Here is a 26,460-nt window from a genome sequence, read left to right on the forward strand (position 1 = left end):
GACTGGAGAGGAGTTTTCTCGGACCGAGTGCCCACTTCAATTCATTCGTCAGAGCGTCCCGCGACATGGTGCGGCTCGACGAGCTCGACGAGACCGTCGCGCCCGCGCAGCTTCAACTGCACGCGTCGCCCGTCACCGCCGTCCCCGGCCTGTGGCTGGCGAGCCGCGACGCGTGCGCGACGCCCGCGGCGGCGGCGCAGCTGGAGTCCGCCGGGGTGAGCTCGATCCTGGTCTTCGGGCCCACCGGACGGTGGGTCGACGACGACGTCTTCGGCGGGGACGGACGCGTCCACGTCTACGCGCGCGCGACGAACGGCGCGCTCATCACCAACCTGAAGGACGCCTGCGACTTCCTCGCGCGCGCCCTCCCAGGCGGCGTCGCGTGCGTCAGCGACGAACGAGGCGACGACGGTGACGCATCGGGGGGCGGGGACGGGGAGCCCGGCGCGGCGTTCGTGTGCGCCGCGTACATGATCGTGGCGAAGGGGATGGGCGCGCAGGAGGCGGCGGATGCGGTGGAGACGAGCAGGCCGGGATGCGGGCTCAGAGCCCACGACGAGTTCATGAAGAACCTGAGGTTCCTGCAGAGGAACGGCATACCCGATTGGGCCTAGCTCTAGACTTGCCGTGAACGCTGAAACATCGTAGATCCGCGTGCGGCACAACGAACGACACCGGGCGCCATGGACGAGCGCGAGCCGCCGCTCACTGGGGATCCCCACCCGGAGACGTGGGACCTCGTGTGCATCGGGACCGGACTCGCCGAATCCCTCCTCGCGGGGTACGCGCCGCCCGCCCGCCCCGTCCCCTCGCCTCGCCATCGAAGCACCGCCTCGGCACCCGCGCGACGCCGAAGAAGATCTCCTCACCCGTCCGTCGCCCCACCGTCGATGCCCTCCTCTCTGACGCCGTCCCGTCCCGATCCCGATCCACCCATCGACGCGCAGGTCCGCCGCCAAAGCCGGCAAGAAGGTGCTGCACCTGGACCCCGCGGACGCCTACGGCGGCGCGTGGGGCGTCCTGCGCGAGTCACCCGACGACGTCGGCTGGATCCTACCCACCGCGGGGGACGAACGACGCGGGGTGCACACCGCCGGCCACGTCCCGCTCGATCCAAACGAGGTCCCGTTCCCCGCACGCGGCGCACCCGTCCCGAGCGTGGCGTACGCCTCGTGGTCCACGATATGCCCCGACCCAGCCGCCGCGGCGACGTCGCTGGGCAACCGGCGGAGATTCTCGCTGGACCTCGCCGCGCCCAAGCTGTGCTTCGGAGCCGATCGTTTCATCGACGCGCTCGTCGACTCCGGGGCGCACAAGTACTGCGAGTTCAAGGCGGTCAATCAGACGTGGATGCTGTGGGACGGGCGCGCGCACCCGGTGCCGGCGTCGCGCGCGGAGGTGTTCAGGGACCGGCACATGACCCCGGGGGAGAAGCGATCGCTGATGCGTCTTCTCAAGAGCGTCGTGTCGCGCATATCGGCGAACGCGGACGAAGGATTGGTCGTCGGCAGCGGGGACCCCGACGACGCGAACGTGGCGATCGGCGCGCCGGGAAGCGAGTGGGGGGGTTCAGGGGGCGAAAGTCGGCACCCGGGGACGGCCGCTGGGGATGGCGGGGACGACGATGGCGTGTGCCCGGACCCGAGCGAGCGCTTTCGCGAGTGCCTCTCCGTTCGCCACCGCCTCTCCCCACGCCTCGCCGCGGCGGTCCAGTACGCGCTCGCGCTCAGCGACGACGACTTCGTCGCCGCGGGTGCGGGGTTTCGCGCGCTTGGCAGGTACGTCGCGTCGTTGGGAAGGTTCGGGCCGGGCGTCGGCGCTGCGCTTACCCCCGCGTACGGATCCGGAGAGTTTCCGCAGGCGTTTTGTCGAGTCGCCGCGGTGGGTGGGGCGACGTACGTGTTGAGACTGCCGGTGCGTTCGTACGTGCTGGATGGGGAGACGGAGGGTGCCGAGGGTGCCGAGGGTGCCGAGGGTGCCGACTCCGACGACGTGAAAGACGATGACGCGAACGGAGGCGCGAAGGAGGGCGGGAAGACGAAGTCGTCGACGATTCGAAGGGAAGTGACCGGGATCGTGACCGAGGGCGGGCAGACGATTCGCTGCCGCGCGCTCGCGACGAGCCGATGCGCGGCGCCGTGGTCGGTGAACACGTCGGGCAAAAAAGAGTCGGACAAAAACGTCGGACACAAACGTCGACGTCGGTGGGTTTCCCGCGGCGTCTGGATCGTGGACGGCTCGGCGTTTCCCGAGGGTTGCGACCTCGGGCTGCTCGTCTTCCCGCCCGGCGTCGGTCCCCCGGGGGTTCCGGCGGGTTCGGCGGCGCGGGTGACGCAGCTGGGCGCCGCCGTCGCCGTCGCACCCCGCGGGACGTTCGTGCTTCACGCGTCCGTGTCGGCGGACGCGGACGCGGTGGACGAGGGGGCGACGAGCGCGGAGGACGACCTGCGCGGGGTGCTCGAGATGCTAGCGGAGACGGACCCCCCGGTCGATCGCGCGGACCCGGTCGATCGCGAGGGACGGGGAAGCGCGGATGAGGGAGCGGGCGGGGACGGGGACGAAAAGTCGGCACCCGGGGACGGGGACGGGGACGGGGTGGCCGAGGCGAAGGGGGACGGGGTCTTTCCCGGTGTGGCCAAGCCTCGGCTGGTGTGGGGCGCGTTCTACCGGCAGTCGTACGACGACGACGACGACGACGACGACGTCGACGACGGGGCGCCGGCAAACGCGGCGACGTGCCCCGAACCGGACGCGAGCTGCGACTTCGTGGGAGCCGTGAGAGGCGCCGAGCGAGCGGCGGCGCGCCTCTTCGGGGGCTGGGACGCGGGCGGCGACGGTGAAAAGTTGCGATTATTTCCGGGCGCGGCGTCGGCGGCGGCGGGCGGCGACACAGCTGGCGACGGGGCGGGGACGTCCCCGACGGGCGGTGACGAGGAGGACGAGATGGACGCGCTGCTGCGCGACATCCCGGGCTTGCCTCCGGCGGATTAATCTTTTGGCTGTAATCTGATCTCAGTTTACAAAGAATGGCAAAGCGAATGGCAAAAAACAATGAGTTAACCGTGAACCCCCCCAATGAAGCAAAGCGAAGCGTAATATTTGCGAGCGTGCGAAGCGTGCGGCGTGAGCGGTGGCGGAACCACCCAACCACCCCGTGTAAGTTTACTTCTTCATCGCCGCCTGCTTCTGCGCCTTCTTGTCCATCTTGGCGTTTTTGAGGATGCGAACGCTCACCGGGGTCACCTCCACGAGCTCGTCGTTGGCGATGTACTCAACGCAGTCGTCGAGGGAGAGCTGCTTGGGCTCGTTCAGAACGACCGTCGCGTCCTTGTTCGATCGCACGTTCGTCGCCGCCTTGCGCTTCGCGACGTTGACCTTGAGGTCACCCTGGCGCTGGTGGATTCCCACAACCTGGCCCTCGTAAACATCCACGCCGGGCTTGACGAACATGACGCCGCGCTCCTGAGCGGAGAAGAGGGCGTAGGAGGTCACCTGCCCAGTCTCGAACGCGACGAGCGAACCGTTCTCGCGCATGGTGATGTCGCCCGCGTAAGGGTAGTAGCCGTCGAAGATGGTGTTGAGCACCGCGGTGCCGCGGGTGGCGGTGAGAATCGCGTTGCGGACGCCGAGGAGCCCTCGGGTGGGCACCTTGTACTTGATCTGCGTGATTCCCTTGTCGTTGGTCACCAAGTCGAGCATCTCGCCCTTCCTGTTGGAGAGGAGCTCGACGACGGCGCCGTTGTACTCCTCGCCCACCTCCACGACGGCCTCCTCGAAGGGCTCGAGGGTCTTGCCGCTGTCCGGGTCCGTCTTGGTGATGACCTGCGGGGGACCGATGCAAAACTCGTACCCCTCGCGGCGCATGTTCTCGATGAGGATGGTGATGTGCAGGGCGCCGCGGCCGCACACGACGAAGGTGTCCGCGGTGTCTCCGGGCTCGACGCGGAGCGCGAGGTTGCGCTCGAGCTCGCGGTCGAGCCTCTCCTTGAGGTTGCGGGAGGTGACAAACTTACCCTCCCGGCCTGCAAAGGGGGAGGTGTTGACGTTGAAGGTCATTCGGACGGTGGGCTCCTCAACCTCGATCGTGGGGAGGGGCTCCGCGCCGTCGGCCATGATGGTCTCGCCGATGCCGACGTCGGGAAGCCCCGCGATGGCGCAGATGTCGCCGGCGCCCACGGCTTCCACGTCGGTGCGTTTGAAGTTGTTGTAGATGAACACCTCGTTCACCTTGCCGCTTCGCGCGGGCTCACCGGGAACGCCAATCTTGATCTGCTGCGCCGTCTTGATGGTGCCCGCGTTGACGCGGCCGAGCGCGATGCGGCCCTTGAACTCGTCGTAGTCGAGGTTGGTGACGAGCATCTGCAGCGGGGCGTTCTGGTCGACGACGGGCTTGGGCACCTCGTTGATGACCATGTCGAAGAGGGGCTCGAGGTTTTCCGCCATCTCGTCGGGTTCGGCGCCGGCGATGCCCTGGAAACCGGAGGCGTAGATGACGGGGAACTCGCACTGCTCGTCGGTGGCGCCGAGGGAGCAGAAGAGGTCGAACGTGGTGTCGACGACCCAGTCCGGGCGCGCTCCCTCGCGGTCGATCTTGTTGACGACGACCACCACCTTCTTGTTCAACGCCAGAGCCTTCTTCAGCACGAACCGGGTCTGGGGCATCGGGCCCTCGATGGCGTCGACGAGGAGGAGGACGCCGTCGACCATGTTGAGCACGCGCTCAACCTCGCCTCCGAAGTCGGCGTGCCCCGGGGTGTCGATGATGTTGATCTTGGTGTCCTTGTAGGTCACCGCGGTGTTCTTGGAGAGGATGGTGATGCCGCGCTCGCGCTCGAGATCGTTGCTGTCCATGACGCGGGTCTCGACCTTCTCGTTCTCGCGGAAGACCTTGGACTGCGCGAGCATCGCATCGACGAGGGTGGTCTTGCCGTGGTCGACGTGCGCGATGATGGCGATGTTTCGGACGTCGTCGCGCTCCGCGAGCTGCTGCGCGGCCGCCTCGGGCTCGGCGATGGCTTTGGAGCGGACCGACATGGCGCGACGGGGCTGGCGGGCGGATCCCGCGGTCGAGGCGCGCTGAGCGGCGGCGACGGGCGCGGCGACGCGCTGAGTGGCAATGGCTTGCATGATGCCTCTCGTTTCGGTGAACTGAAAAGTCGTGAGCGTGGTGGCTGCTCACCGGCGAGGCGAGGCAGTGTCGAAACGCACACAATTCCGAGGATAAAGTGCCGGCGGCGACGTCACGCCACGCAGCAGCTTGAGGTGGACAGAGAGCCTCAGATCCCGCACAGGCGATGTGGATAGCCTGTAAACCGGGAAATACGGGACCCATAAATGCAAATACACAGGAACTGGACGACGAACGGATGGAGTTTGCGAGTCTGCCTCGTCACGTCTCGAACGAGGAGCGCACGCACGGAGCGCTCTCCCGCTCCCGGACGCGCACGACGGCGATCCTCGACGACATGCCCCACGCGGCGGCGCGTCCCGCGCTCGGTCCCTCCACCGTCGTTCCCCGCGTCGGCCGCGATCCCGCTCCGTCGCCGCGAAGATGCGGCGCGCGTCGACGCCCCGGCCCGACGATCGCCCTCGTCGCCGCTCGCGCCTCGGGCGGCGGCGGCGGCGGCGGCGGCGCCCCCGAGACCGACGACGAGGACGACGACGCCGTCTCGTCCACGGGCAAGGCGCTGCAGTCCGTCAACGTCGCGGGCGTGTCCCTCTTCGGCGGGATGGTCTTCGGGTCCGGGCGGGACCTCGCGGTGCCCCACCTCGAGTGCCGCGACATCAACGGCGTCGACTTCGTCGCGCTCAAGGACGCGGGGTTCAAGGCGGTGGTCTTCGACAAGGACAACACCCTGACGCGCCCGTACGAGAAAAAGGTGGCGGCGGACGTGGCGGCGGCGTTGGAGACGTGCGTGCGGGCGTTCGGCATCGACAACGTGGCGGTGCTCTCAAACTCCGCAGGGCTGGCGCAGTTCGATCCAGAGGGGAAAGTCGCGGACGAGATGGAACGCGCGCTCGGGATATCGTTCCTGCGGCACTCGAGCAAAAAACCCGCGGGCAACTGCGACGCGCTGGTGCGCAAGTTCGGATGCGACGCGAATGAGATGATATTCGTCGGGGACAGGTACCTGACGGACGTCGTGTACGGGAACAGGCACGGGATGTTCACCGTCCGGGTGGAGCCGTTCACGGAGGAGGGGGAGTCGAGCTCGATCAGGCTCGCGAAGAAGATCGAGTACGGGGCGCTGGCGCTGTGGAAGAAGAGGCCGGAGAAGGGGAGGTTCGACAGGACGCCGGGGTACAAGCCGCACCCGCTGATACCGGAGGGGAAGACGGCAAACGATTTCGCGGTCGTTTTAAAGGACTAATAACTCGTTATTTATGTGCCAAAAAATTAATGCCGCGTCCTACTGCTTTCATCTTTGCGTTTTGCTGCGTGTCGCCGGGATGTGATCCGCCTTCGACGTGGTATGTACGGCTCTCTGCCACCCCCTCTGCTAGAATCGCCTCGACGCGTGCCGAGACGAAGCCACCCTCTTCTCTCTCTCCACCTCTCGCCAACTCCTCAAAAATTTCACAGCAGGCCGCCCTCCATCCCCATCATGCCCTCGTCCATCAGCAGGCCCATCCCGAGGTCGTTGTCCATGTTACCGATGGAACCGACAGCCGCCTCGAGCTCGTTCGCGGAGAAGCCGCCGAAGTCGCCGAAATCCCCCATCGACGGGACCATGGACATCTGCTGCTGCTGCATCTGCCCGTGATGCATCTGCTGCTGCATCATGCCCGCGTTGGCCAGGTCTTGCTGGTAGCCCCACTGCTGCTGCTGCTGCGGCTGCGGCTGGTGGTGGTACGACGCGTGCGCGGGCATCTGCTGGTAGTGGCCGTTGACGATGACGCCGTTGACCCCGGCGGGAACTTGCGACATGCCCTGCGTCTGCCACCCGCCGCCCGAACCCTGCATGTACACGCCCTGCGCGGGGCCCAGCTGATGCGCTCCGTTCATCTGGTACATCATCTGCTGCTGGGCGACGTACCCGCCGGTGTGTCCGGCGTTATCGACCTGCTGCTGGGTGAAGTTGGACCTGTACGAGCTCGAAGCATCATGCCCCGCGGTTTTCCAAGCCGCCTGCGCGCGTTGTCCCTTTTGCTGCTTCGCGGCGCGACCGCCCTGCTTACCCGCGCCCCGCTTACCCGCTTGCTGCTTCGCGGGTTGGCCACCCTTAGACTTGGCGGCGGCGGCCGCCTTGACGTTGAGCGGCTTTCCCGCGCCGCCGTTGGCCCTTCGACCTCCGCGACCGCCGACCCGACCGCCCCCCGCCGGCGCCTCGAGCGCCTGCCCCGACCTCGCGGCGGCGGCGGCGCCCGCCGCGATGGCCGCGGCGATGGCGAGCTCCGCGGCTTCGATGGTGGCGTCGTCGGCGTCCGCCCTCGCCTCGCGGAGCGCGATGAGCGCCTGTTGCACGGGCGGATCGGCGTACCCAAACACCCCGTCGCCGCATGCATCGGACGCCATGTGCGCGACGCACTGAGCGGCGTACGCGATCGCGCGAGACTTTTCGGCGGCGGCGGCGACGACGGATTTGTCGTCATCGGCGGCGCCCGCGCTGGATGAGTCGCCCTTGAGGGTGCCCGGCTCGTTCTTGACGACGACGGTTACGACGACGCCGCCGTCGCCGCCGGACGATTCCGACGCGGGCGCCGCGTTCAGGTCCGAATCCCTCGTCGGCGACCCGGGCGCGGCGACGGAGGAGTTCCCCGACCGTTCCGACGTCGTCTTGCGCGGTACGTTGACGTCGGCGGCGCCGTCCTTCCCCTCGACGCCGCTGGAGTTCAGCGGCGGTCGCTTACCGAGGATCTCGGCGATCTCCGCCTTGACGTCGTCGGTGGGCGGGGCGAGCGGCGGGGGAACGACGGAGTTATCGGCGACGTCGGCGTCGTCCCCGAGCGAATCCAGCGCGGCAGCCGTGTCCGGTGCAGCCACAGCTGTGTCCACAGCTGTGTGTGTCACAGCTGTGTCCGCGACAGACACAGCTGTGTCCGGGGCGACGACGTCGACGGGAACGGCGGGTCCGATCGGTCCGCCCTCGACGGGCCTCATCGTGCCTCTGCGCGCGAACCAGAGCCCGCACGCGTTGCACAGCGAGCGGACGCCGTTGGGCCCGCGTCGCATGAGCGGCGTGGCGTGGCTGGTGCACCCGCAGTTGGAACACGCTCGACCGCCCTTCTTGGAGTTGGAGCCCCTCGAGGACGTCGGCGGCGCGGTCGGCGCAGCCGGCGGCGGGAGGGGCGGGAGGACCGGGGCGACGTCGTGGTCGACGCGTCGCGCGAGCTCGAGCGCGATGCATCGCACCGCGTCCCGCGCGTTCGCGGCGCCGTCGGGTGACGTGGCGACTCGGCGCCGGCCGTCGCCCTCGGCTCCCCACCGGAGGAAATGCGCGCCGGCTTGGTCGATCCAAACCTCGAGCGGCTCGTTGAAGAGGAGGCCCTCGGCGCGGTAGCCGAGCGGGACGAGGGCGCCGTCGGGCCTTCGACCGCCGTTCTCGACGGTGGCGTCCTCCTTGCACGCGCCCAGGGACTTGACCGTGACCTCGGCGTGAGGCGCGGGGAGGCATCGGAAGGATATCTCCTTCGCCTTGAGCTCAGCCTGGCGCGCGTGGATGGCGCGGACGCGGCCGGAGCGGCGCCGCGCGGAGGACTCCTTGACGTCGTCCTCCTTCTCGGTTTTCGGCGTCATGGGCGCCGCCATGGTGATGCCGGCCGCCTCGGAAGCGGACGACATGTGCTGAAGCGACGACGACGGCGGCGACGTAGCTAGTCCTTTCCCCTCGAGCCCTGGGGAGACGACGTTCGGGAGAGGGACACGTCGCGTGAGATTCGGCGCGCGGGGTGGCGCGGGCGGGCGTTGGCGCGCGTTCCACGGGGGAAAGACGCGTGGGAAATGGGGTCCGGCGCGCTTCCGGCGCGACGCGCGGGTCGCGGGCGCGGGAACGCGAGGGTTGGATGACTCAACCGCCAGGGCCAGACGCCCGACGTCGCTTGACCGGATGGAGCCGGCCAGTTGTCTCGTTTGTGTGAGGCCGCAAAAACAAGGGAGGTGGGTGTCGATGGAGGACGCTCACCTTGCGTTCGCTCGGTGGAAAAGCGGTGAAGTCGCTACTGGCGAGCGTGCGGAGACGCGACGCTGCTCAAAGACCCGCGGGGTGGCCTCCCGAGAGGCTCCCGGCGTTGTGACGCGCGGCCACGAAACACCACATGAGTTCAGGACTTTTTCCTATCCGCAGCGGCGGCGTGATGAGACGTATTTCCCGTATGGCGTTCAGTGTGAATTTCGTGCGGTACGGAGCCGAAGGCGGAGGAACTTTCCTCGGGAGATATTTTTGGCAAGAGAGATTTTCACTTTTCTTGAGTCGTAGACTGGTCGAAAGCGCCACTTCGCGAAAATTGAGGTTTTAGGGCCTGGAAAAAACGGAACGGGCAGCGCCCTCGAACCGTCGAGATTGGAACACCCACCCCACGGGTCAGAAACGGTCGAGACGAGGCCGACACGGATCACGCACCGACGGTTGAGAGAGGAGGAAGCTTTTATCCGCGGTTGGCTGGCGAAAAGAAAACGGTCTGGGCCCGCCGCGGGCGCCCTCGTCGTCTCGTCGCGCTCCGCCGTCTCGCCCTCGTCCACCCGACGACGACGACGACGACGACGACGCGGGCGCGCCTTCTCAGTCCGCGAGGGTCCCGAGCGCCGCCGTCCACCGATTCTCCTCCGCCGACGGGGGATCCGCCGCGATGGCCGCGGCTCTCGCGGCAAACGCGGCAGCCTTGGCCGCGTCGTCCGTGTCCCTCCAGTTCGTCGCGAGTATACCCGCGGGAGGAGGCGCAGGAGGAGGAGGATGAGGCGCAGGAGGAGGAGGCGCCTGTGCCGGAGGAGGAGGAGGATGCGGCGCCTGTGCCGGAGGAGGAGGAGGATGCGGCGCCTGTGCCAGAGGAGGAGGAGGAGGAGGAGGAGGAGGAGGAGGAGGAGACGAAGGCGGCCGCGGCGCGGGGTACCCGAACGTGAACGCGAACGGAGCCTCGACGTGAGCGCGCCTGGACCCTTCGACGGCCAACCTGGTGACCTCCGCGAGGTCCCGTTCGTACGCCGCGCGCTCCGAGATTCGTTCGGCGCGAAGCGCGGACAGCAGCGACTCGTCCACCCGCGCGTCGACGTTCTCGCCGAGTCGGTCCGGCGTCTCGACGGCACCCTCGACGGCACCCTCGACGGCAACCCCGACGGCACCCCCGCCTCGCCGACCGGCGCCCTCCGCCGCCGCGCGCTGGAGCCGGAGCTCGTACGCGAGGCGCTCCACGCTGGCGCACGTCGCCGTCATCCTCGCGGCGACGTCCGCTCGAAACGCCGCGAGGTCGGCGGCGAGCGAGGCGAGCGAAACGCCGTCGAGGGTGCCGTCGAGGGTGCCGTCGAGGGCGCCGTCGAGGGCGCCGTACCCCGCGCCGGCGGCGGCGCCGGCACGAGCGGCGGCGACCGCGGCGTCCACCTCCGCGCGCCAACGCATCGCCGCGACGGGCGGCTCGGCACCTGCACCTCGACCGGCGCCGGCGGCGCCTCGCTGGGGAACGGCGGGCCTACCGCGGCGCTTGGGCTCCCGCTGCGGGTGCGCGGACGCGCCGCCGCCGCGTGCCAGCTTGGACTTTCCCAAGGGCGGCGGCTTGGCGTCGCCGGATGAGGCGGCGAGCGCCCTCTTACGTCGAGCCACCTCGCCGCGCAGGTCGCGTTTTCCCGCAGCTTTTTTGGCGTCGTCGGCTTCGGCGTCGTCGGCGCCCTCGTCGTCGTCGTCGCGTCGCGTGAGCTCCGTCGTGAGGTCACCGATGACGCCGGCCGCCTCGGCCACGGCGTCGTCCTCCGTCTCCTCGCGAGAAGCGTCGTCGTTTTCGTTTTCGTCGTCGTCGTCGTCGTCGGTGGGCTCGTGTTTGATGTTCGTCGGCGGGGGCGCGCCCTTGCTCGCCTTCGAGGCGGGCTGGGACTTCTTCCTCGACGCCATCGCGCCGGTCCTCCGTTTCGATGATCGGCCGATCGTTCGCACGTTTGGGTCCGCGCCCTCGGCACCCGCGTCGTCGGGGAGATCCTCGAGGTACTCGTTGAGGAGGTCCGCGAGCAGTCCGACGTTTCCGATAGCCTCGATAACGTAGGTGCCCGAGCTCGGGGTGGTCACGACGACGCCAGCCTTCTTGAAAGCGGACATCGTGCGTTTCCAAGGGTCCGACTGGCCGGGGTGGTGCAGTCCGCGGTGTTGGAGCCCGCGGTTCAGGCGCTCGCGGCCGGGAAATTGCTGCGGGACGGGAGGTCGCGGGTCAGGGGTTGGGCGAGAGGGATATCGGGTTTCTCGGCTCTTTCAGTTTGACTGGAAAGTCAGGGTTCGCACCACCGCGTTGGGCCCGACGATATCCAGCGCCTCGTCCACGAGTGCCTTGGCGGACCTCACGTGCTCGGGGGGTATCGCGCGCACCACCTCGCGGCCCGCCTCGGTGTCAACCTTGGCGAGGACGGAGTTCACCGCCCCCTCGTGGTTGCCGCCCTCTGGCATGGTCGCGCGCGCCCTGGGACAGTCCCGCGGGCGAGAAAAAGAAGCGCGGCGCGAGTGTAAAGTCGAACGCAAATCGCGGCTTCAATCTCGGACATGCTTTACAACTTGCTGATGACGCGTCGCCCTCGACCTCGGCACGAACGACTAAAAAGCTTTTAAAGTTTTTGACTCGTCGGCGTCTCGCCCTCGACACCTTGTCGACACCTTCGCCGCCGCTCGTCCAATCAAACCGTGTCCCCGTCCCCAACCCCGTCTCTAAGAAAAGGCCTCCTCGCGCGGCATCCTCGCGGGAATCCCCCGCCCCCACGCATCGTCCCACAACAAAGCTGCATCAATCACTTGCCGCCAGCCTTGTTGCGCGGCGGCGTGCTGGGCCTGCTGCCCATCATGCTGCCAAAGCCACCCATGAGCTTCCTCTCCGCCGGTTTCAAAATCTGGAACGAGCACATGAGGTTCTCGTCCACCGTCATCATCGCGCCGGCGTTGTCGAACTCGCCGCAGTAGTTGGGCGCGCTGAACACCGTCACGAGCTGCCTCTTCCCGAAAAACTCGTAGCCATTCTCCACCACCTGGTGCGCGCGAACCACCAGGTCAAAGTCAAATTTCGCGAGGAAGTCCGCCACCACGTCCGTCCCGTAGGTGTAGGACACGCCGCGGTCGTTCTCGCCCCACCCCTGAAGGTCCGCGTCCGGATCGGACCACAAAAAGTCGCACAGCATGCCCATGTCGGGGATGTCCGTCGGCCGCTTGATCTGCACAATCTGCTGCAGGTCCTTCAGCTCGGGCGACGGCCCGCCGTGGATGCAGAAGATCTTCTCGTCCACGATCGCGGCGAAGGGGAGGCAGTTGAAGACGTCGCAGAACACGCGCCACAGCTTGATGTTGTACCGGCGCTTGCACTCGTCGTAAAAGCCGTAGATGCGCGAGATGCTGTTGCACTCGTGGTTCCCCCGGAGCAGAAAGAAATTCTCCGGGTACTTGACCTTGTACGCCAGCAGCAAACAGATCACCTCGAGACCCTGCTTACCCCGGTCCACGTAGTCGCCGAGGAACAGGTAGTTCGCCTCGGGGGGGAACCCGCCGTACTCAAACAGGCGAAGCAGGTCCGAGTACTGGCCGTGGACGTCGCCGCAGATCTTCAGCGGCGCCTCGAGCTCCAGCAGGCACGGCTGAGACAGGAAGATCTCGCTGTCGATGAACGGAACGATGGAGGGCGGGGCGGGAGCGGGAAGGTCAGCGAAAGGTTCGGCGCGGGGTTGATGACGGCGGCGACGATTGCGGCGCCGCAGAGAAAAAAAACCGTCTCACGCAGGGGGCCAGCGGGGCAAATTTGAACGAGATCGGGGCGCTCGCGTGGCGCGCGCGCTCGATCGACGGCGGCGGGCGCGAGTGGGATCGCCCGAAGCGCGCTCGCGACGCCCCACGATGCGGGTGGGTGGCACGCGGCGCATGCTCCGCCCCGAACCCGGCGCGCGGGGCCGCGAGTCGCGCGCGTGTCCAACCGCCCAGGAAGGAGCCGTAGAGCCTCTCCCGCGCTGTGGCAGTGCCCAAGATGGGTCTCCCATGGACACGTCGAACGGGGCAATGCGGTCGCGCGACCTCGCCGGACTCCCCCGAGCGCGCCCCCACATCGACCCACATGTCCACGATACGAACGCGCGCCTTAAATCGGGTCGAAAAGCGTCGCATCGCGCCCGTCGAGGCGGTCGCCGGGCGCGTAGAACCCTAGTTTGCGGCCCCGCGAGAAAAAAAGGAGACGAGTACGATGGCGGAAAAAGCCGGGTCCGTAGAGCGGCGGGCGGGGCGCTCACCGAGCCGTCGCGCACAGCGCTCTGATTTCACCCTCAGCCAACTGAACCGTGCGGTTATTAGGCTGCCCCCTCACGCTCAAGAGCCTCTCGATGACCGAGTCGACGTCGAGACCCGTGCCAGCCATCTTCGATTTGTTTCAAGAGCCTCTCTACCCTTTCAAACCAAAAGCCGAGTCGCTTCGGCGCTCGCCCGTACTAGGCTCGGCCGGTTTCCCCGCGACAACTGCGTGTCCCCACCGACGCGCAAATATGCACGGACTGCACCCGCGTCGTCTGACCCTACGCGAACTCGTGCGAGGGGTGCGTCGCTTCTCGCGGCCGCACGCTCTGACCGTCGCCCTCGTTTGGCGCGATGTGTGGGGAAAAACCACACAGCACAGCGGGTGACAAATTTTATGCGGGGCTCGCGCTATGGGCGAAAGGACAGGACTCGGGACGAAATTTCGAAAACTTGCCGACCGAAATTTTGCAACCGACCGAAAGCGCCACCTCGCCGAGACGACCCCCGTCGCGTCCTCGCTCGTCGGCCACTTCTCCCCGCGGTCGGGGCGTCGAGGGCGCGTCCGGAGGGGACGAACGGCGCGCGAGGGGCCGTGGCGACATGTCCGGCGACGATGTGTTCCTGGAGGTGGCGCTCGAGGGCTCGACCGGTGCGCATTCCCGCCCCGCTTCGCGCGTTTTCAAAGGATGCGCCCCTCTTCGCGGCGGTCATCGCGACCGGTGCCGCGTCGTTCCCTCCTTATTCTGACCCGACGGCGCGTTGTTTCTACCCGCAGGATGCACGATACTCGAGCTTTTCGAGCGTCTCCGCGGCGGCGACGAGGCGCCGCTCTCGGACGAGCGCAAGGATCGCGCGTGGGCCAGGCTGACGCAGCTCGCATCGAGCGACGAGTTCGTCTTCGTCAAGTCGCTGTTGCCCGAGACCGCCTACGACGAGATCGACAAGGACACCAAGACGTCGATGTGGAAGGAGATCGAGGAGAAGGAGATCGAGAAGCGCGCGATGAAGCTCGACGACCCGTCGCTGAGGTGCGCGCCCCGTCCCGCCCCGCCAGATCCCGCGCCCGACCCGACCCGACGCGCGGAAAAAAATAAAATAACAATCCCGTCGTCCCCTTTCCACAGAACCAGACGAGACGCGGAGACGAAGAACGTCCGCGTCGTCGCGCGCGTCCCCGCGCGCGACCTCGCGCTCGGCCTGGGCGACGAACGCGTCTGGTCGATGAAGACGGGATCCGACGGCCGCGCGGTGCTGGACGCGACGGCTCGCTCGAGACACGCGGGGGTCCCGACGTCGGCGCTGCTCAACCTCACCAAGGGCAACGACAGCGCGCAGAAGGTGGCGTACCAGGTCAAGACCTTAGTCGCCGCGGGGCTGGTGCGCAGGAGGGAGGCGCTCCTGGACGGCGAACGGCGGGAGAAGACGTCGGTGCATTACCTGGCACGGTTCGCGCCCGCTCCGGATTTTAACGCGAGCGTCGACGCCGAGGGGGAGCAAAACTACCTCAACGCTCGGGACATCGAGGAGATCGCGGCGGTGTTCGCCGGGTCCATGCACGCGCACGGCGGGGAGCGCGGCGCGATGTTCCAGTCCGACCTCGGCGTCGAGCTGTACAGGTGGCTCAAGGAACGCAAGGGGTGGACGGATGAGGAGATCGAGAACCCCGGGGCGAAGAGCCGGATCGGCAAGATTTTCGCCAGGGTGAAGGATCACATGGTGGAGAAGGGCACGGCGACGGCGATCGTCGCGATCCACGACAAGGAGAGCGGGGACGACGCGGGGACACAGCTGGCGACGGAGCACCCGGCTCTGCGACTCTGCGACCGCGGTGGTTCCGACGATCGAGACGGCGAGGACGGCGAGGACGGCGACGGCTTCGGCGTGGGCGGGGGCGAGCTCCTCGTGACATCCGTGATCGAGGATCAGATCGTCGCGCTGTGCAAGGCGGCGGGTGACGGCGGCCTCCGCGCGCACGATCTCGCCGCCAGGTTCAAGCTCACAGCGAAGGAGTTTGGCAAGAAACTGGACCTCATGTTCAAGTATCCCAACCTGTACGGCGTCGAGTCGACGACGAAGCAGGAAGGGAAGAACCAGGTCCGGTGGATCCACTACGCGGGACTGAAGGAGGCGGCGCCGCCCGGAAAAGAAAAAGGAGGAGGAGGGGCCGCCGGCGCCAAAGCCGCGGGCGTGATGATGCGAGAGAGGCAGACGCTCTTGAGGCGACACGTCGACGAGCGCGGATACGTCGTCAAGATGTTCGTGCCTCGTCTAATGGGCGGCTGGTTGAACAAACCCAATCCGATCGACTCCAAGTACGTCACGAGGCTGTGCGAAGACATGGTGGCGACGGGTCAGTTGCGGATCGAGTCGGTGACGGTGGACACGGTGACGTCGTTGGGCGACGCGAAGGTCCAGGACGTTCTCGTGGCGGTCGACTTTCCCCGGCTCACCGACGCCGTCAAGAGGCGCATCGCCGTCGAAATCGCCGAGACGTCGAAGGCCATGAAGCAGAAATGGTGGTCGCGGGCGAAGGACGTGTACGCCATCACCCCGCCGATCGCGCCGGAGAAGAAGAAGGGCGAAGAACAGGAAAAGGAAAAGGAGGCACCCGGCGTTTCCGGTCGGGAACTCGCCTTGACGTCGTCCCCGGCCTCGCCGGGCCCCGTCGCCCTCCTCACGTTTAAGAACCCGGGCGCGAAGCCGCGCATGCGACACGCGGCGATGACCGACGCGGCGGTGACCGACCCGGCCGTTCAACCACCGGGTCAATCACCGGGTCAAGACTTACCGTTCAAGACGTTCAGGAGCCTGTACTCGCTGGAGAGCGGGTACGTGATGGCGAACGCGATTCGGCTTCGATACTTTCACGCGTTTCTCGTGGATGAGATCTTCGGCGGCGGTAAAAGCGGCGCGGACTTCAACGCGGGCGAGCTTTGCATGGCGCGGATGCCCATCGAGCTCTTTCTGAAGCTCATACCGGCGCCGAGGAAGCTCTGCGAGGTGGAGGCCAAGATGCTGGCGACGCTCCAGACGCTCGCGCTCAACGAGAAGCGACTCGGCGACTTGACGCCGGAGCAGGAGCTGGCGCTGGTGGGGAGCCGAAAGCCTCCCGGGACTTTGCCCAAGGCGAGGAGGGCCGCCGCGATCCTCACCCGGCAGGAGGCTGAGAAGAAGCTCGCCAACCTGCTCAAGTGGCTGCAGACGATGGGGATCGTCGAGAAGGTGGACACCGGCATCTACCGCCTCGCCCCGGAGGCGAGGTTCCAGACCAGAACACCGAGGGAGGACGAGGACGACGACGCGCCGGGGCTCTGGTGCACCGTGCGCGTGGACTCTCGAGCGGGCCACGAGGAGTACTGGAACGCGTTGGAGGCTACGTTCAAGGGGATGAGCGGCTCGAAGGAGAAGGATAAACGCGGCGAGACGGTTGCGAAGCCCGACATGAGGGGCGCCTTCCCCTCCCTGCAGCTGTCTAAGAACGGCCTCAACTTCGAAAAGGGGACGGGGATCTGCTCGGCAAAGACCTGGTCGCGGTTGAGGGACCTGACCATCCGCCAGAGGGTCGTCCTCCTCGACGAGCTCGACAAGATCAGGCTCAACGAATCGGAGATTCGCGAGCGGGTGAATTCGGCAAAGAAAAGCGACGAGGGAAAGGAAAACGACGAAAACGAAAACAACGCCGACGCCGAGAAGGCCGCCGCGCGATCCGTGTTTCTACGCGCCACGAACGTCCTCACCCAGGACCAGGTTCGCGAGATCGCCGCCCGCAACACCATCCCGGTCGAGGTGCTCAACCACTTTGTCATAAACGACTGGATGAGGGTGGTAAACCAGCTCACCGCCGACGGGACCATCAGCCAGGAGGACGTCAAGGCTAACCTGAAGCGGAAGGCTGAGATATCGAGGGAAAAGGCTGAGAAGAGGGAGCTGAAGAGATCGAAGCGGGACGGCGCGACGAACGCCGGCCGGCTCCCGCGCCTCATCGCCCCGGGCGCTACGGCGCGGGAGACGCGCGCGGAGGATGACGAGGATCGAGCCGGCGGGAACCGCCGAGCGATGGACCCGATGAGCGCGCTTCCCAAGCTTCGCCTCCGGTGGACGCGAGAGATGGACAAGAACATGCTCATGGCGGTCTGTCGCGCGCGCGTGTGCTTCGGGGAGTCCGGTAAGGGGCTCATGGAGAACGCCGCGTCGAAGGGCGGCGGCCTCCCCACCGACGTCCATCGGTGCCAGCGCCGTTGGACCAAGTTGAGTCGCCAGGTGCCCGGGATTTTCGGCGAGCTGGATTCGCTCGTCCCGGCGATGCGCGAGCGCGGAGCGACGGCGAGGGAGCGGTGGGCGAGCGACCGTCTGCTCGCCAAGCAGCGCGGCGAGACATTGTCCGACGACGACGACGTTGAACGCGTCGGACGTTCGTCGGACGTCGACTCGAACTCGTGGGACTCGAAAGGGGTCTGGTGCGTCGCCGTCGACGACGAGCTGGCGAAGGGGATCGACGAGGCGTTGGAGAAGCACCCCATCGCCTACGCCGCCGCCGCGGAGTACCACTACGCGAGGACCCGCGCGGAGGATTCCGAGACGGACACGGACACCGAGTGGCGTTCGGACGACGAGATTCCGGTGGCCCGGCTCGTCGACTCCGACTCCGACGCTTCCGACTCGGATTCCGACTCGGATTCCGACTCCGACTCCGACTCCGACTCCGACGCCTCCGACGACGCGTCGGATGAGGACGTCGCCGTCACTCGACGTGTTCGCAGCGACGAACTCAACCCCGCGACGCTCATCGAGTACGCGCACGCCGTGGAGCTCGTCAAGATGCTCGTGTCGTTTCGCGACGAGGCGTGTCATTCCGGGCTCGATCCAGAGACGGTCCGGCGCGGGACTCGGACGCTCGAGGCGGCGGTTCGCTCCGTCGGCGAGGACCGGGTCGAACACGGGATGGGGCTCCTCGCGCGGGCCAAGCTGCTCGCGCCGAGGCCCGGGCCGGCCCCTAATGGAGACGTCGAGTGCATGCGTTTCACCGATAAGTTTCTAAAAGCGAGGGACGACGTCGACGCGGAAAACTTTGGCTACGCCGCGTGCCCCGCCGCCGCCGAGTCCCTCCGAGCCGGGCTCGCGTCCCTGACGGCGTCATCGTCCGCGAGGATCCCGTCCCGCCCGAGCTCCGCGCAGGTGCTCGCCATCCTCGCGGCGATCGTCACCGGCGAGGCGGAGCTCGCTCCGTTTGATCCCGCGCGCGGCGTCGTCGACGACGACGGAGAGTCTCCCGCCGTGCGCGGGTCGTTCGACGTCTTCGGAGCGACGTGCGACGACGGCGACGGCGGGGGGGGCGTCACCGAGAACGCGCTGCCTCTGGCGCGGGTGAACCTCGACGTCGTGGTCCGGCCGGGACCCAACGCTGGAACGTCCGTGTCGAATCGACGGCGCGACGCAAACGCAAACGCCAACGCCGCCGCCGCCGACGACGACGACGACGCGGTGCACTCGAGGGTGTCGGAGGATGCCGTCGTGGCGGCGGTCGAGTCCCGGGGCGCCGACGGCGCCACCGCGGAGGAGCTCAAGGCGCTGGCGGAGGAGCTCAAGGCGACTTCCGACGCCAAGGCTGAGCCCGAGGCCGCGAGCCCGATCGTCGCCAACCCCGACTCGGACGCCTCCGAGACGACCAAGGCGCTGAACCCTTCAATCACGACGTCGACACAGCTGGCACAAACGCACAAACGCCGTCTCACAAACGCCGTCTTCGCCAACGCGTCCGTCGCCGCGCTTCGCGCCGCGCTGAGGAGGGCGGCGCTGGGCGGTCGAATCTGCGAAGTGAACGGGTTCCACGCGACGCCTCGGTACGTCGGCGTCGCGCGAGCCGCTCGGTTCAGGCTGCCGATTGATCAATTGGGGGCTGAAGTCGCCGACGATCTCCTTCCCGGCGGGCCGATGATCCGCCCGTGGCTCCTTCCCGACGGCGAGGTGAACGCGCCGTTCATGGACGCGCTCAAGCGCCGGTGCGTGACGCACGCGTTGAAGTGCCCGGGGGTTCCGGAGCGGGCGTTGGTGGAGCACATGACGCCGGCGCTGACGCCGTCGTGCGCGGCGGAGCTCGTCCAGGCGCTGGTGGACGCGGGCCAGCTGGAGTTTAGGGTGGTGGCGGGGGAAGGAGACCGGTACGGACGCGCGGCGGAGCCGGAGAGGTACTTTTTCGCGCCGATGGACCCGCGCAAGTGGCCAATGGGCGCGACGATGGCGTGACAAGGAGGAGGACGACGAGGAAGAAGACAAAACGCAGACGAAACGCGATGAACAAACGGCGCACGAAAAACGGGCGTGCGTTGAATGACATGTAACGATGACGATCACTTCTTCTCCTCGCCCTTCGCCTCGTCGCCCTCCTTCGCCTCGTCGCCCTCCTCGGCCGCCCCTTCCGTTGTCCCGAGGCCCTCGAGCATGTGCTGCAGTATCGCCTTCTTCCGCAACCGGAACTCCGTCGCCAGTTTTTGCCGCGCGCTCATCTCCTCCCCCGCGCTCTCCAGCGCCTCCATATCGTCACCCGCGGTCGTGGGAAACGACGCGAGCATCTCCTCGCACCGCACCCTGATCGCGTGCGTCGCCATGTCCATCGGATCCTCCTCCGGCATAATCTGCCCGAAGAACACCTCGAACATGTCCACCAACGCGTTAGACACGCGGCCGCCCCAGCCCAACCTCGCGTGATGCGACTCCCCGCCGTACGTCGCCCTCTCCCTCTTAACGAACTGGTCCGCGATGACGTTCGCCTTGGCCACGTCCACGACCAGCTCACCGTCCACGCCCCTGAACGCGTTGGCGAACCACGCCGCCGCGGCTCTGAGACTCTTAAAAATCTCCACCGAGTCGCTCGGGTTGTGCCCGCCGATGAAGCCCATGTGGAGCACGAACGGGTCCGTCGGCGCGCCCTCGTCGTAGGAGATGGTGATCTCCTCGCCCTCCGAGATGTCCCTCATCGCGATGAGCACCACCTTGCCCAGGTCCTTCTGAAGTTCCTCGTCTTCGGTGGCGACCGAATCTTCGTCGTCCGTTTTTTTGGGCTGGGGACCGTCGCGGTTGAGGTGCCCGCGGCGGTGCGCATCCTCGGACGTCCACGCGACCGCCGGGTCGACGTGCGCGTGGTTGAGCATGTCCACGAACGGCACGAGGAACGACTGCGTGGCGCCGTTGGGATACTCCAGCTCGATGGCCCTGGACCGCACGCACGACAGCGCCCACGCCCAATCGGCGGAGAGGCGCTCGTCGGCGGCGGCGTCCTTCTCGTCGACGCCGTCGCGTCGCGCGACGATCATCGGAACGCTTCGCGCGTCCCTCGCGAGGGTCATCGCCGCGGCGGCGATGACGTCGGCCACCTGCAGCTCCGCGATCTCCTTGCGCGACCACGCGCCGGACGTCGGAGTGTCTAGCGAGTGGGGAAGCGCGACGAGGTACGGCGCCCAGTCCGCATCCGATCGGAGGGAGAGGAGCGTCCACGCGAGCCTCGCGGCCGCGCTGGCGCCCTCGAAAGGCGGCGGTTGATCGCGGCCGGCGCCGCATCGCAGGCCCTCGGTGCCGATGCACGCGGCGTAGGGCACGGAGAGCACGACGTCGCCCTTGCTCACGGCGGTGCGGGCGAAGACGCCGCGGCCGCGGATCTCCGCGTCCACGCGTCCGAGGTGCTCGGCGCCGAGGAGGAGATCGACGGGGCGCGTCACGGGGGAGCCGGTGGCGTCGCGGAGCTCAACCTTGGACAGGTCGGCGCCCTTCGCCTCGCACCAGGCCACGAAATCGTCCGTCACGCCCATGATCGAGCGCGACGCGTGCGTCAGGGTTTGGCACATGTTGCACGAAAGTCGGCGAGAGTATTGACGAGACGAACGGCGTGAGACGACGTCGACGGATGAGTCTCGAGATCGGATGAGTCACGATGAACGAACGTTCCTAGATGAGCGCGATGCGGGCCTGCTCCAGCGCCGATTCCATCATCGACGGCGGCCTCCTCGGGGGAGGGTACGGCCCCACCCGCATCTTACCAACCACGCCGCCGAGCCACTCCCTGGCGCCCGCCATGGCCGCGGCGACCACCGCCAACCCGATGGACAGTTTCGGCGAAGCCGCGCCCATGCGCGCGAACGCCGTCGCCGCCGCCGCCAGCGCCACGATGCTCGCCACCCTGAGCACCTTCCGGAGCATGGTGATGTTCCTCAGCGCCACGGAGCACGATTTGCACGACGCGGTGTGGGCGTTGAACCTGTCGAGCAGGATCGTCCTGCTGTTCTCCTGCGGCGGCAGTTGGTTTTCCATCCCGGCGGGCCACGCCGGGTGGCCGCCGGCCATCTCCACGATCCACTTTCGAAAGGCGCCGACGTAGGTGTCCGCCTTTGTGGGCATGTAGCACGCCTGCGCGTAGCTCTTGTTCTTGACGTTTCGCTCGATCTCGATCAATCGCTCCTGCTTGTGGAGGAAGATCTGGTCATCCTCCAGGATTGCGTTTTGGTTGAGGTGCGACCACCACCGGGGGACGAGCTTGAAGATGATCCTGGGCGGCGCAGCCTTGAAGATGAACGGGAACCTGGCCATCAGCCTGCACCGACCCGGTGTCGTGGGCACGGCGTACACCACCGTCAGCGTCGTGAACGCGTCCGTCTTGAGCGTGTGACGCATCAGCGAAGGCGCCGCGAATTCGGTGTACTGCGAACCGTATTTGCCGTTGCGCGGCCCCTCACGCCAGATGCCCTCGAACCCCCCAGCCTTGAGATCCCCGACCATCTCGAGCACCACGGGGGTGGCGTTCTCGCGTTTACCCACGGAGTTGTGGTGCGTGAACGGCACGTGGCTCACGTCCATCACGTTCTCCAGCAACGTCCCGTAGTCCATCGGCAAGTCGCGGTGAATGTCCTGGCACACGCACTCCGGATCGTCGAGCTCGGGGATCAACGGCAGAGGGGGAAGCGCTTCGACGTCGTCGCCGCATGTCATCTTGGAGACGGGATAGACCCAGAGGATGCCTTGCGCCACCTGCGCGTGGTACGGGGTGACGCACGACCGCGGGGACGCGAGCGCGGTGTCCATCGCGGGACCACCCGCCGGGAGCTGCGGGATGGCGGTGCACTTTCCGTCGTCGCCCCTGAACGTCCACCCGTGGTACCCGCACTCGATCTCGCCGCGTTCGTTGACGCGGCCCTCGGAGAGCGGGACGAGTCGGTGCGGGCACTTGTCCGCGGTGCACCTGTACGGGTTGGTCCCCGCGGGGGCGGTGTGGTCCTTCCAGAACACGAGGGGCTCGCCCAGTAACGTGAAGGTGTACGGGGCGTCGCTGAGATCCGCCTCGAACGCGACGGGGTACCAGTTGCGATGCCAGTCGAAGTCGGCGGCGTCGGAGTCGACGGGCGCGGCGGAGGCGGAGGCCGGGGGCTCGACGACCGCGGTGGGGACGAGCGACGCGCCGCGGACGGTGGGGTTGAAGCGAGCGCCGAGGGAGGCGGCGGGGAGGACCGCGGAGCGCGTCGTCGTCGTCGCCGCTTTTTCGGGGCGGGCGCCCGTGCGATGCTCGCGACGGCGGGCGAGGGCGACGCCGGCGCGGGGCGCGACGGGCGACGCGCGGCGGAGGCCGGGGGCGACGCGCGGCGGGGCCGGCGCGGCGCGCGGCGGGGCCGGCGCGGCGCGCGGCGCGAAGGCGGGCGACGCGAGCATCGACATCTTCGACGGTACCGGGCGGTGGTGAAAGTGCCGAGCTATCCGTCGACGTGGCCATTCTTGCGGCCGCGAGCGCACGTCGGACCCACGCAGCCACACGCGGGTGTCTCGCCACAGCCACTTCGTGGCTGCGGGAAGAAACCCGCGGGGCCGTCACAGCGACGATGGCATCGCACGCGCTCGGGTCCGCGGTGTTCGCGCGCCCGCTCGCGACGGCGACGCGCGCGATGCGCACGCGCGGGTCCGCGGCGCGGCGCGGCCCTCGCGCGGCGATCGGTGCAGCGGACGTCGAGCGCGAAGACGCTCGCGGGAACGGAGGCGTCGTGCGCATCGATTGGACGGACCGCCGGGGCGGCGTCGCGGGGTTGCTCGCGGGAGCTCTCGCCCTGACCCTGGCCCCAGCCGCCCCCGCGCTCGCGGCGGGCAAACAGCCCATCGACTGGCTCCTCGAGGAGACCGTCAGCGGCGCCTCGTCCCTCGGGGGCATCGTCAAGGAATCCCTCGCCGAGTCCGGCGTCGCCACGAAGGAGGCACCCGCGCCCTCGGCGGACGACGAGGACGAGGGAGCTTCGGGCGGCGGCATCGACGTCGGGTCCACGGCGGTCAAGTTCGGCAAGCTCGGCGTCATCCTCGTCTTCGCCGACGTCGTCACGTTCGCCGTCATGGGAAGGAGCGTCCTGGGGATCATGGACGACGGCGGCGAGGAGGGATGGAAGGCCAAGGTGGCGGACCAGATCATGGAGCGCGTCAAGGAGAAGGAAGCCGCGGCGGCGGCGGAGCAAAAACCCGAGGAGGGCGGCGATGGCGAGCGGTGAACGCGTCGTGCCATCATATCCCATGTTCGAATGATTCCCATCAATCCTTGAACGTCACGCCGCTGTGGCCGTCTCCAGCGCCGGGCGGCCTGTACCCGTTGAGACCCGAATCCATCAACTCCCCTCGAGCGCTCGTCACGCATGACCCGCGGATGCTCACCCTCTCCTCCACCCGCCCTCCCCCTTTAACCCCCTTAACCCCGGTGCCCACCGCCACGCGAACCACCCCGCCCCTCGCGCTCGCCTGGTACCCCACCGCCTCTTTCCCGCGCTCGATCCCCAGCGCATCCGTCCAGTACGGACCGAGACCGCAAAACGCGGATCCGGTGACGGGATCTTCGTGAATGCCGATGTTGGGCGCGAAGAACCTGCACGTGAAATCCACGCGGGCGCCGCCCTGTCTCGTCGCGACGCCGCCCGGCGCGGTGACCACGAGACCCCTGCCGCCGAGCGCGGCGATGCGCTTGGGGTGCGGGCGCGCGGCGAGAACGTGCGCGGGGTCGGGGTAGATCGCGAACGTGTCGCCGATCGAGTTTCGTCCCGCGACGATCGGGTACACGACGTCGCCCGTCGGTTCTCCGTCCACGTCGGCGCGGAGGTTGGAGAGGCCGAGCGCGGCGGCGACAGTCTCTGGGGTGACACCCGCGGGGTTGTCGGTCGCGTCGTCGTCGTCGGATGCGGCGGCGGCGGCGGACCCGTCACCATCGTCGTCGCCGTCAGATTTCGATTTGGACTCCAGAGGCGCCCTGGGCGGTGCTCGGACGGCTTCGGGCGGTGCGCCCAGGAGGAGCATGTTCGGTGCGGCGCTCGGAAAGTTGAGCTCGGCGGCGCCCTCGCCCAGCGGAACCACGGGGAGGATGCCGGACCTGGTGTGGAAGCGGATGACCGCGAACGGCGCGACGCGCGCGGTGTCCCACAGCGCGTGCGCCGACGCGAGCGTGGCGTGCCCGCACAGGTCAACCTCGGCGCCGCTCGGGGTGAACCATCGGAGGTCGTAGTCCGCGAAGAGCTCCTCGTCGTCGCCCCTGCCCACCGTCCGGCGGCGGTCCAGCTTCTCGCGCACGAACGCCGTCTCCGAGAGGTTCATCTCGCGAGCGACGTCCTGGAGGAACAGGTCGGGGGGCCAGCCGTCTCGGCCGCTCAGCTCGTGCGAAGCCGGCATCACGCCGTACTCCCATTTGATCCCGTCGGGCGGGGGCGCGTGCCGCCGCTTGCCGGGCTCCTCCCGCGGGAGCACCACCACCGCGGCGGGGTTACCGCCGAACCGGACGGAGGTGAACGCGTCGACGATGACAAAGGGGAGCGTGGCGTCGGTGGCCATGGCTGCGTGTGTCCTGCGTGTGTCTCAGCGGCGAGATTTCTTTCTTGGACGTAACGGTCGAAATTTAGGCACAGGCTAAGGGCATGCATCCACTCCGCCCCGCGCAGGGTCGTGCTGCCAAACTCAATATGGCACACTTAGCTAGCTAGCTAATCTTAGTACGAAGAGGTACTAATAAGAGGCTAATGATGCAGGAACACCTCGCACCCATTCACGGCCAGCACGCCTATCGCTCTTGGCAAGATAGATAGCCGATGGTTCGTGAGGTTCAATTTTCTCAGCGACGTGAGCTGCCCGATCTCCGCCGGCACGCTCGTCAGCTGGTCGTTGCTGAGGTCCAAGCTCGTCAGCGACGTGAGCCGCCCGATCGACGCCGGCACGCTCGTCAGCCGATTGCAGTGGAGTTGCAACTGCCACAACGACGTGAGCTGCCCGATCTCCGCCGGCACGCTCGTCAGCTGGTCGTTGCTGAGGTCCAAGCTCGTCAGCGACGTGAGCTGCCCGATCTCCGCCGGCACGCTCGTCAGCTGATTCTCGTGGAGGTGCAACTCCTCCAGCGACGTGAGCTGCCCGATCTCCGCCGGCACGCTCGTCAGCTTGTTGTTGTTGAGGTACAACACCCTCAGCGACGTGAACCACCCGATGCACGCCTGCACCGCTCCGGTCAGGCCAACGTCTTTCAACTCAAGCTTCACCACCCGGCCGTTTTCCATCGTCACACCTCGCCACTGCTCCGATGGATCATCCCCCTCCCCCCAAATAGCCCGCAGTTCAGGGCACAACTCACGCCACATTTGAAGCATCAACGCGTCGCGATTGCCGGGGTCAGCGGTCTCCACCGGCGCCTCACCCTGCACGGGCAGAAGCTCTCTACTGCCCCATTCGTCGGGCGTGTATCCCGGATGGCGATCCAGCCATTCCTGAACCGTGTCTCGCATCGCCCAGTTCGTCACCACCATCGTGCTGTGCAGGCGACGATTTGTTTTCGGATCCGTTTGGCGGCGCGCAAAGTGTTGCATGATCTGGCTCCGATCGTACGTATGACCCGACTCGACCACCACAACCGGGTCTCGATACATACACAAGCTGATCGGGCAAAGGAGGTTTCCAGGTGGAACGGGCACGGGCACGTCTCCTGCATCCTCGGAGCTCGCGTTTCCGGCCGTATGCTGCGGCGCGGCGGATAACCTGGGCCGCTTGGATCGCGGCATCGAAACACAGTCGGAACGCGCTCGCCTGT

At 67.5% G+C, this 26,460-nt stretch overlaps 13 protein-coding genes across 13 annotated transcripts; 5 read left to right on the top strand and 8 right to left on the bottom strand.

Moving 5' to 3' along the window:
- Positions 1-65: 65 nt before the first annotated feature.
- On the top strand, positions 66-614 carry MICPUN_59661 (predicted protein; the record flags this gene model as incomplete). Its single annotated transcript, XM_002502996.1, has 1 exon — positions 66-614. The coding sequence occupies one exon, from the start codon at positions 66-68 to the stop codon at positions 612-614; it is 549 nt and encodes a 182-aa protein (XP_002503042.1).
- A 69-nt stretch (positions 615-683) lies between these two features.
- MICPUN_59662 (predicted protein) lies at positions 684-2,991 on the top strand (the record flags this gene model as incomplete). The annotated part of the gene is made up of 2 exons (XM_002502997.1): positions 684-781; positions 948-2,991. The coding sequence occupies 2 exons, from the start codon at positions 684-686 to the stop codon at positions 2,989-2,991; spliced, it is 2,142 nt and encodes a 713-aa protein (XP_002503043.1).
- A 6-nt stretch (positions 2,992-2,997) lies between these two features.
- MICPUN_59663 (predicted protein) lies at positions 2,998-5,034 on the bottom strand (the record flags this gene model as incomplete). Its single annotated transcript, XM_002503341.1, has 1 exon — positions 2,998-5,034. The coding sequence occupies one exon, from the start codon at positions 5,032-5,034 to the stop codon at positions 3,163-3,165; it is 1,872 nt and encodes a 623-aa protein (XP_002503387.1). The 3' UTR covers positions 2,998-3,162.
- A 713-nt stretch (positions 5,035-5,747) lies between these two features.
- On the top strand, positions 5,748-6,239 carry MICPUN_76530 (predicted protein; the record flags this gene model as incomplete). The annotated part of the gene is made up of 1 exon (XM_002502998.1): positions 5,748-6,239. A coding segment is annotated over one exon (492 nt), but the record flags the coding sequence as incomplete, so codon positions are not given.
- A 118-nt stretch (positions 6,240-6,357) lies between these two features.
- On the bottom strand, positions 6,358-8,749 carry MICPUN_59665 (predicted protein; the record flags this gene model as incomplete). Its single annotated transcript, XM_002503342.1, has 1 exon — positions 6,358-8,749. One exon carries the CDS (start codon positions 8,747-8,749, stop codon positions 6,578-6,580), a length of 2,172 nt encoding a protein of 723 aa, XP_002503388.1. The 3' UTR covers positions 6,358-6,577.
- A 970-nt stretch (positions 8,750-9,719) lies between these two features.
- MICPUN_59666 (predicted protein) lies at positions 9,720-11,579 on the bottom strand (the record flags this gene model as incomplete). Its single annotated transcript, XM_002503343.1, has 2 exons — positions 9,720-11,324; positions 11,418-11,579. The coding sequence occupies 2 exons, from the start codon at positions 11,577-11,579 to the stop codon at positions 9,720-9,722; spliced, it is 1,767 nt and encodes a 588-aa protein (XP_002503389.1).
- Positions 11,580-11,655: 76 nt separating this feature from the next.
- PP1 (Serine/threonine specific protein phosphatase PP1 catalytic subunit) lies at positions 11,656-13,515 on the bottom strand (the record flags this gene model as incomplete). Its single annotated transcript, XM_002503344.1, has 2 exons — positions 11,656-12,767; positions 13,391-13,515. The coding sequence occupies 2 exons, from the start codon at positions 13,513-13,515 to the stop codon at positions 11,915-11,917; spliced, it is 978 nt and encodes a 325-aa protein (XP_002503390.1). The 3' UTR covers positions 11,656-11,914.
- Positions 13,516-13,991: 476 nt separating this feature from the next.
- Positions 13,992-19,634, top strand: MICPUN_101227 (predicted protein; the record flags this gene model as incomplete). The annotated part of the gene is made up of 3 exons (XM_002502999.1): positions 13,992-14,040; positions 14,167-14,419; positions 14,516-19,634. 3 exons carry the CDS (start codon positions 13,992-13,994, stop codon positions 19,632-19,634), a joined length of 5,421 nt encoding a protein of 1,806 aa, XP_002503045.1.
- Positions 19,635-19,738: 104 nt separating this feature from the next.
- Positions 19,739-21,193, bottom strand: MICPUN_59669 (set domain protein; the record flags this gene model as incomplete). The annotated part of the gene is made up of 1 exon (XM_002503345.1): positions 19,739-21,193. The coding sequence occupies one exon, from the start codon at positions 21,191-21,193 to the stop codon at positions 19,739-19,741; it is 1,455 nt and encodes a 484-aa protein (XP_002503391.1).
- Positions 21,194-21,296: 103 nt separating this feature from the next.
- On the bottom strand, positions 21,297-22,217 carry MICPUN_108521 (predicted protein). The gene has a single exon (XM_002503346.1). The coding sequence runs from the start codon at positions 22,155-22,157 to the stop codon at positions 21,330-21,332; it is 828 nt and encodes a 275-aa protein (XP_002503392.1). The 5' UTR covers positions 22,158-22,217; the 3' UTR covers positions 21,297-21,329.
- A 1,034-nt stretch (positions 22,218-23,251) lies between these two features.
- On the top strand, positions 23,252-23,949 carry MICPUN_108522 (predicted protein). Its single transcript, XM_002503000.1, has one exon. The coding sequence runs from the start codon at positions 23,312-23,314 to the stop codon at positions 23,897-23,899; it is 588 nt and encodes a 195-aa protein (XP_002503046.1). The 5' UTR covers positions 23,252-23,311; the 3' UTR covers positions 23,900-23,949.
- A 4-nt stretch (positions 23,950-23,953) lies between these two features.
- On the bottom strand, positions 23,954-25,220 carry MICPUN_59672 (predicted protein; the record flags this gene model as incomplete). The annotated part of the gene is made up of 2 exons (XM_002503347.1): positions 23,954-23,961; positions 24,005-25,220. The coding sequence occupies 2 exons, from the start codon at positions 25,218-25,220 to the stop codon at positions 23,954-23,956; spliced, it is 1,224 nt and encodes a 407-aa protein (XP_002503393.1).
- A 182-nt stretch (positions 25,221-25,402) lies between these two features.
- Positions 25,403-26,431, bottom strand: MICPUN_59673 (predicted protein; the record flags this gene model as incomplete). The annotated part of the gene is made up of 1 exon (XM_002503348.1): positions 25,403-26,431. The coding sequence occupies one exon, from the start codon at positions 26,429-26,431 to the stop codon at positions 25,403-25,405; it is 1,029 nt and encodes a 342-aa protein (XP_002503394.1).
- Positions 26,432-26,460: the final 29 nt, after the last annotated feature.

This window comes from Micromonas commoda, chromosome 6 (genome assembly GCF_000090985.2).
Source record: "Micromonas commoda chromosome 6, complete sequence".
NCBI classification, from domain to species: Eukaryota; Viridiplantae; Chlorophyta; class Mamiellophyceae; order Mamiellales; family Mamiellaceae; genus Micromonas; species Micromonas commoda.

Excerpts from the sequence above, each read along its gene's own strand:
- MICPUN_108522 (XM_002503000.1), top strand. The coding sequence starts at position 23,312 with ATGCGCACGCGCGGGTCCGCGGCGCGGCGCGGCCCTCGCGCGGCGATC.
- MICPUN_108521 (XM_002503346.1), bottom strand. The coding sequence starts at position 22,157 with ATGGTCGGGGATCTCAAGGCTGGGGGGTTCGAGGGCATCTGGCGTGAG.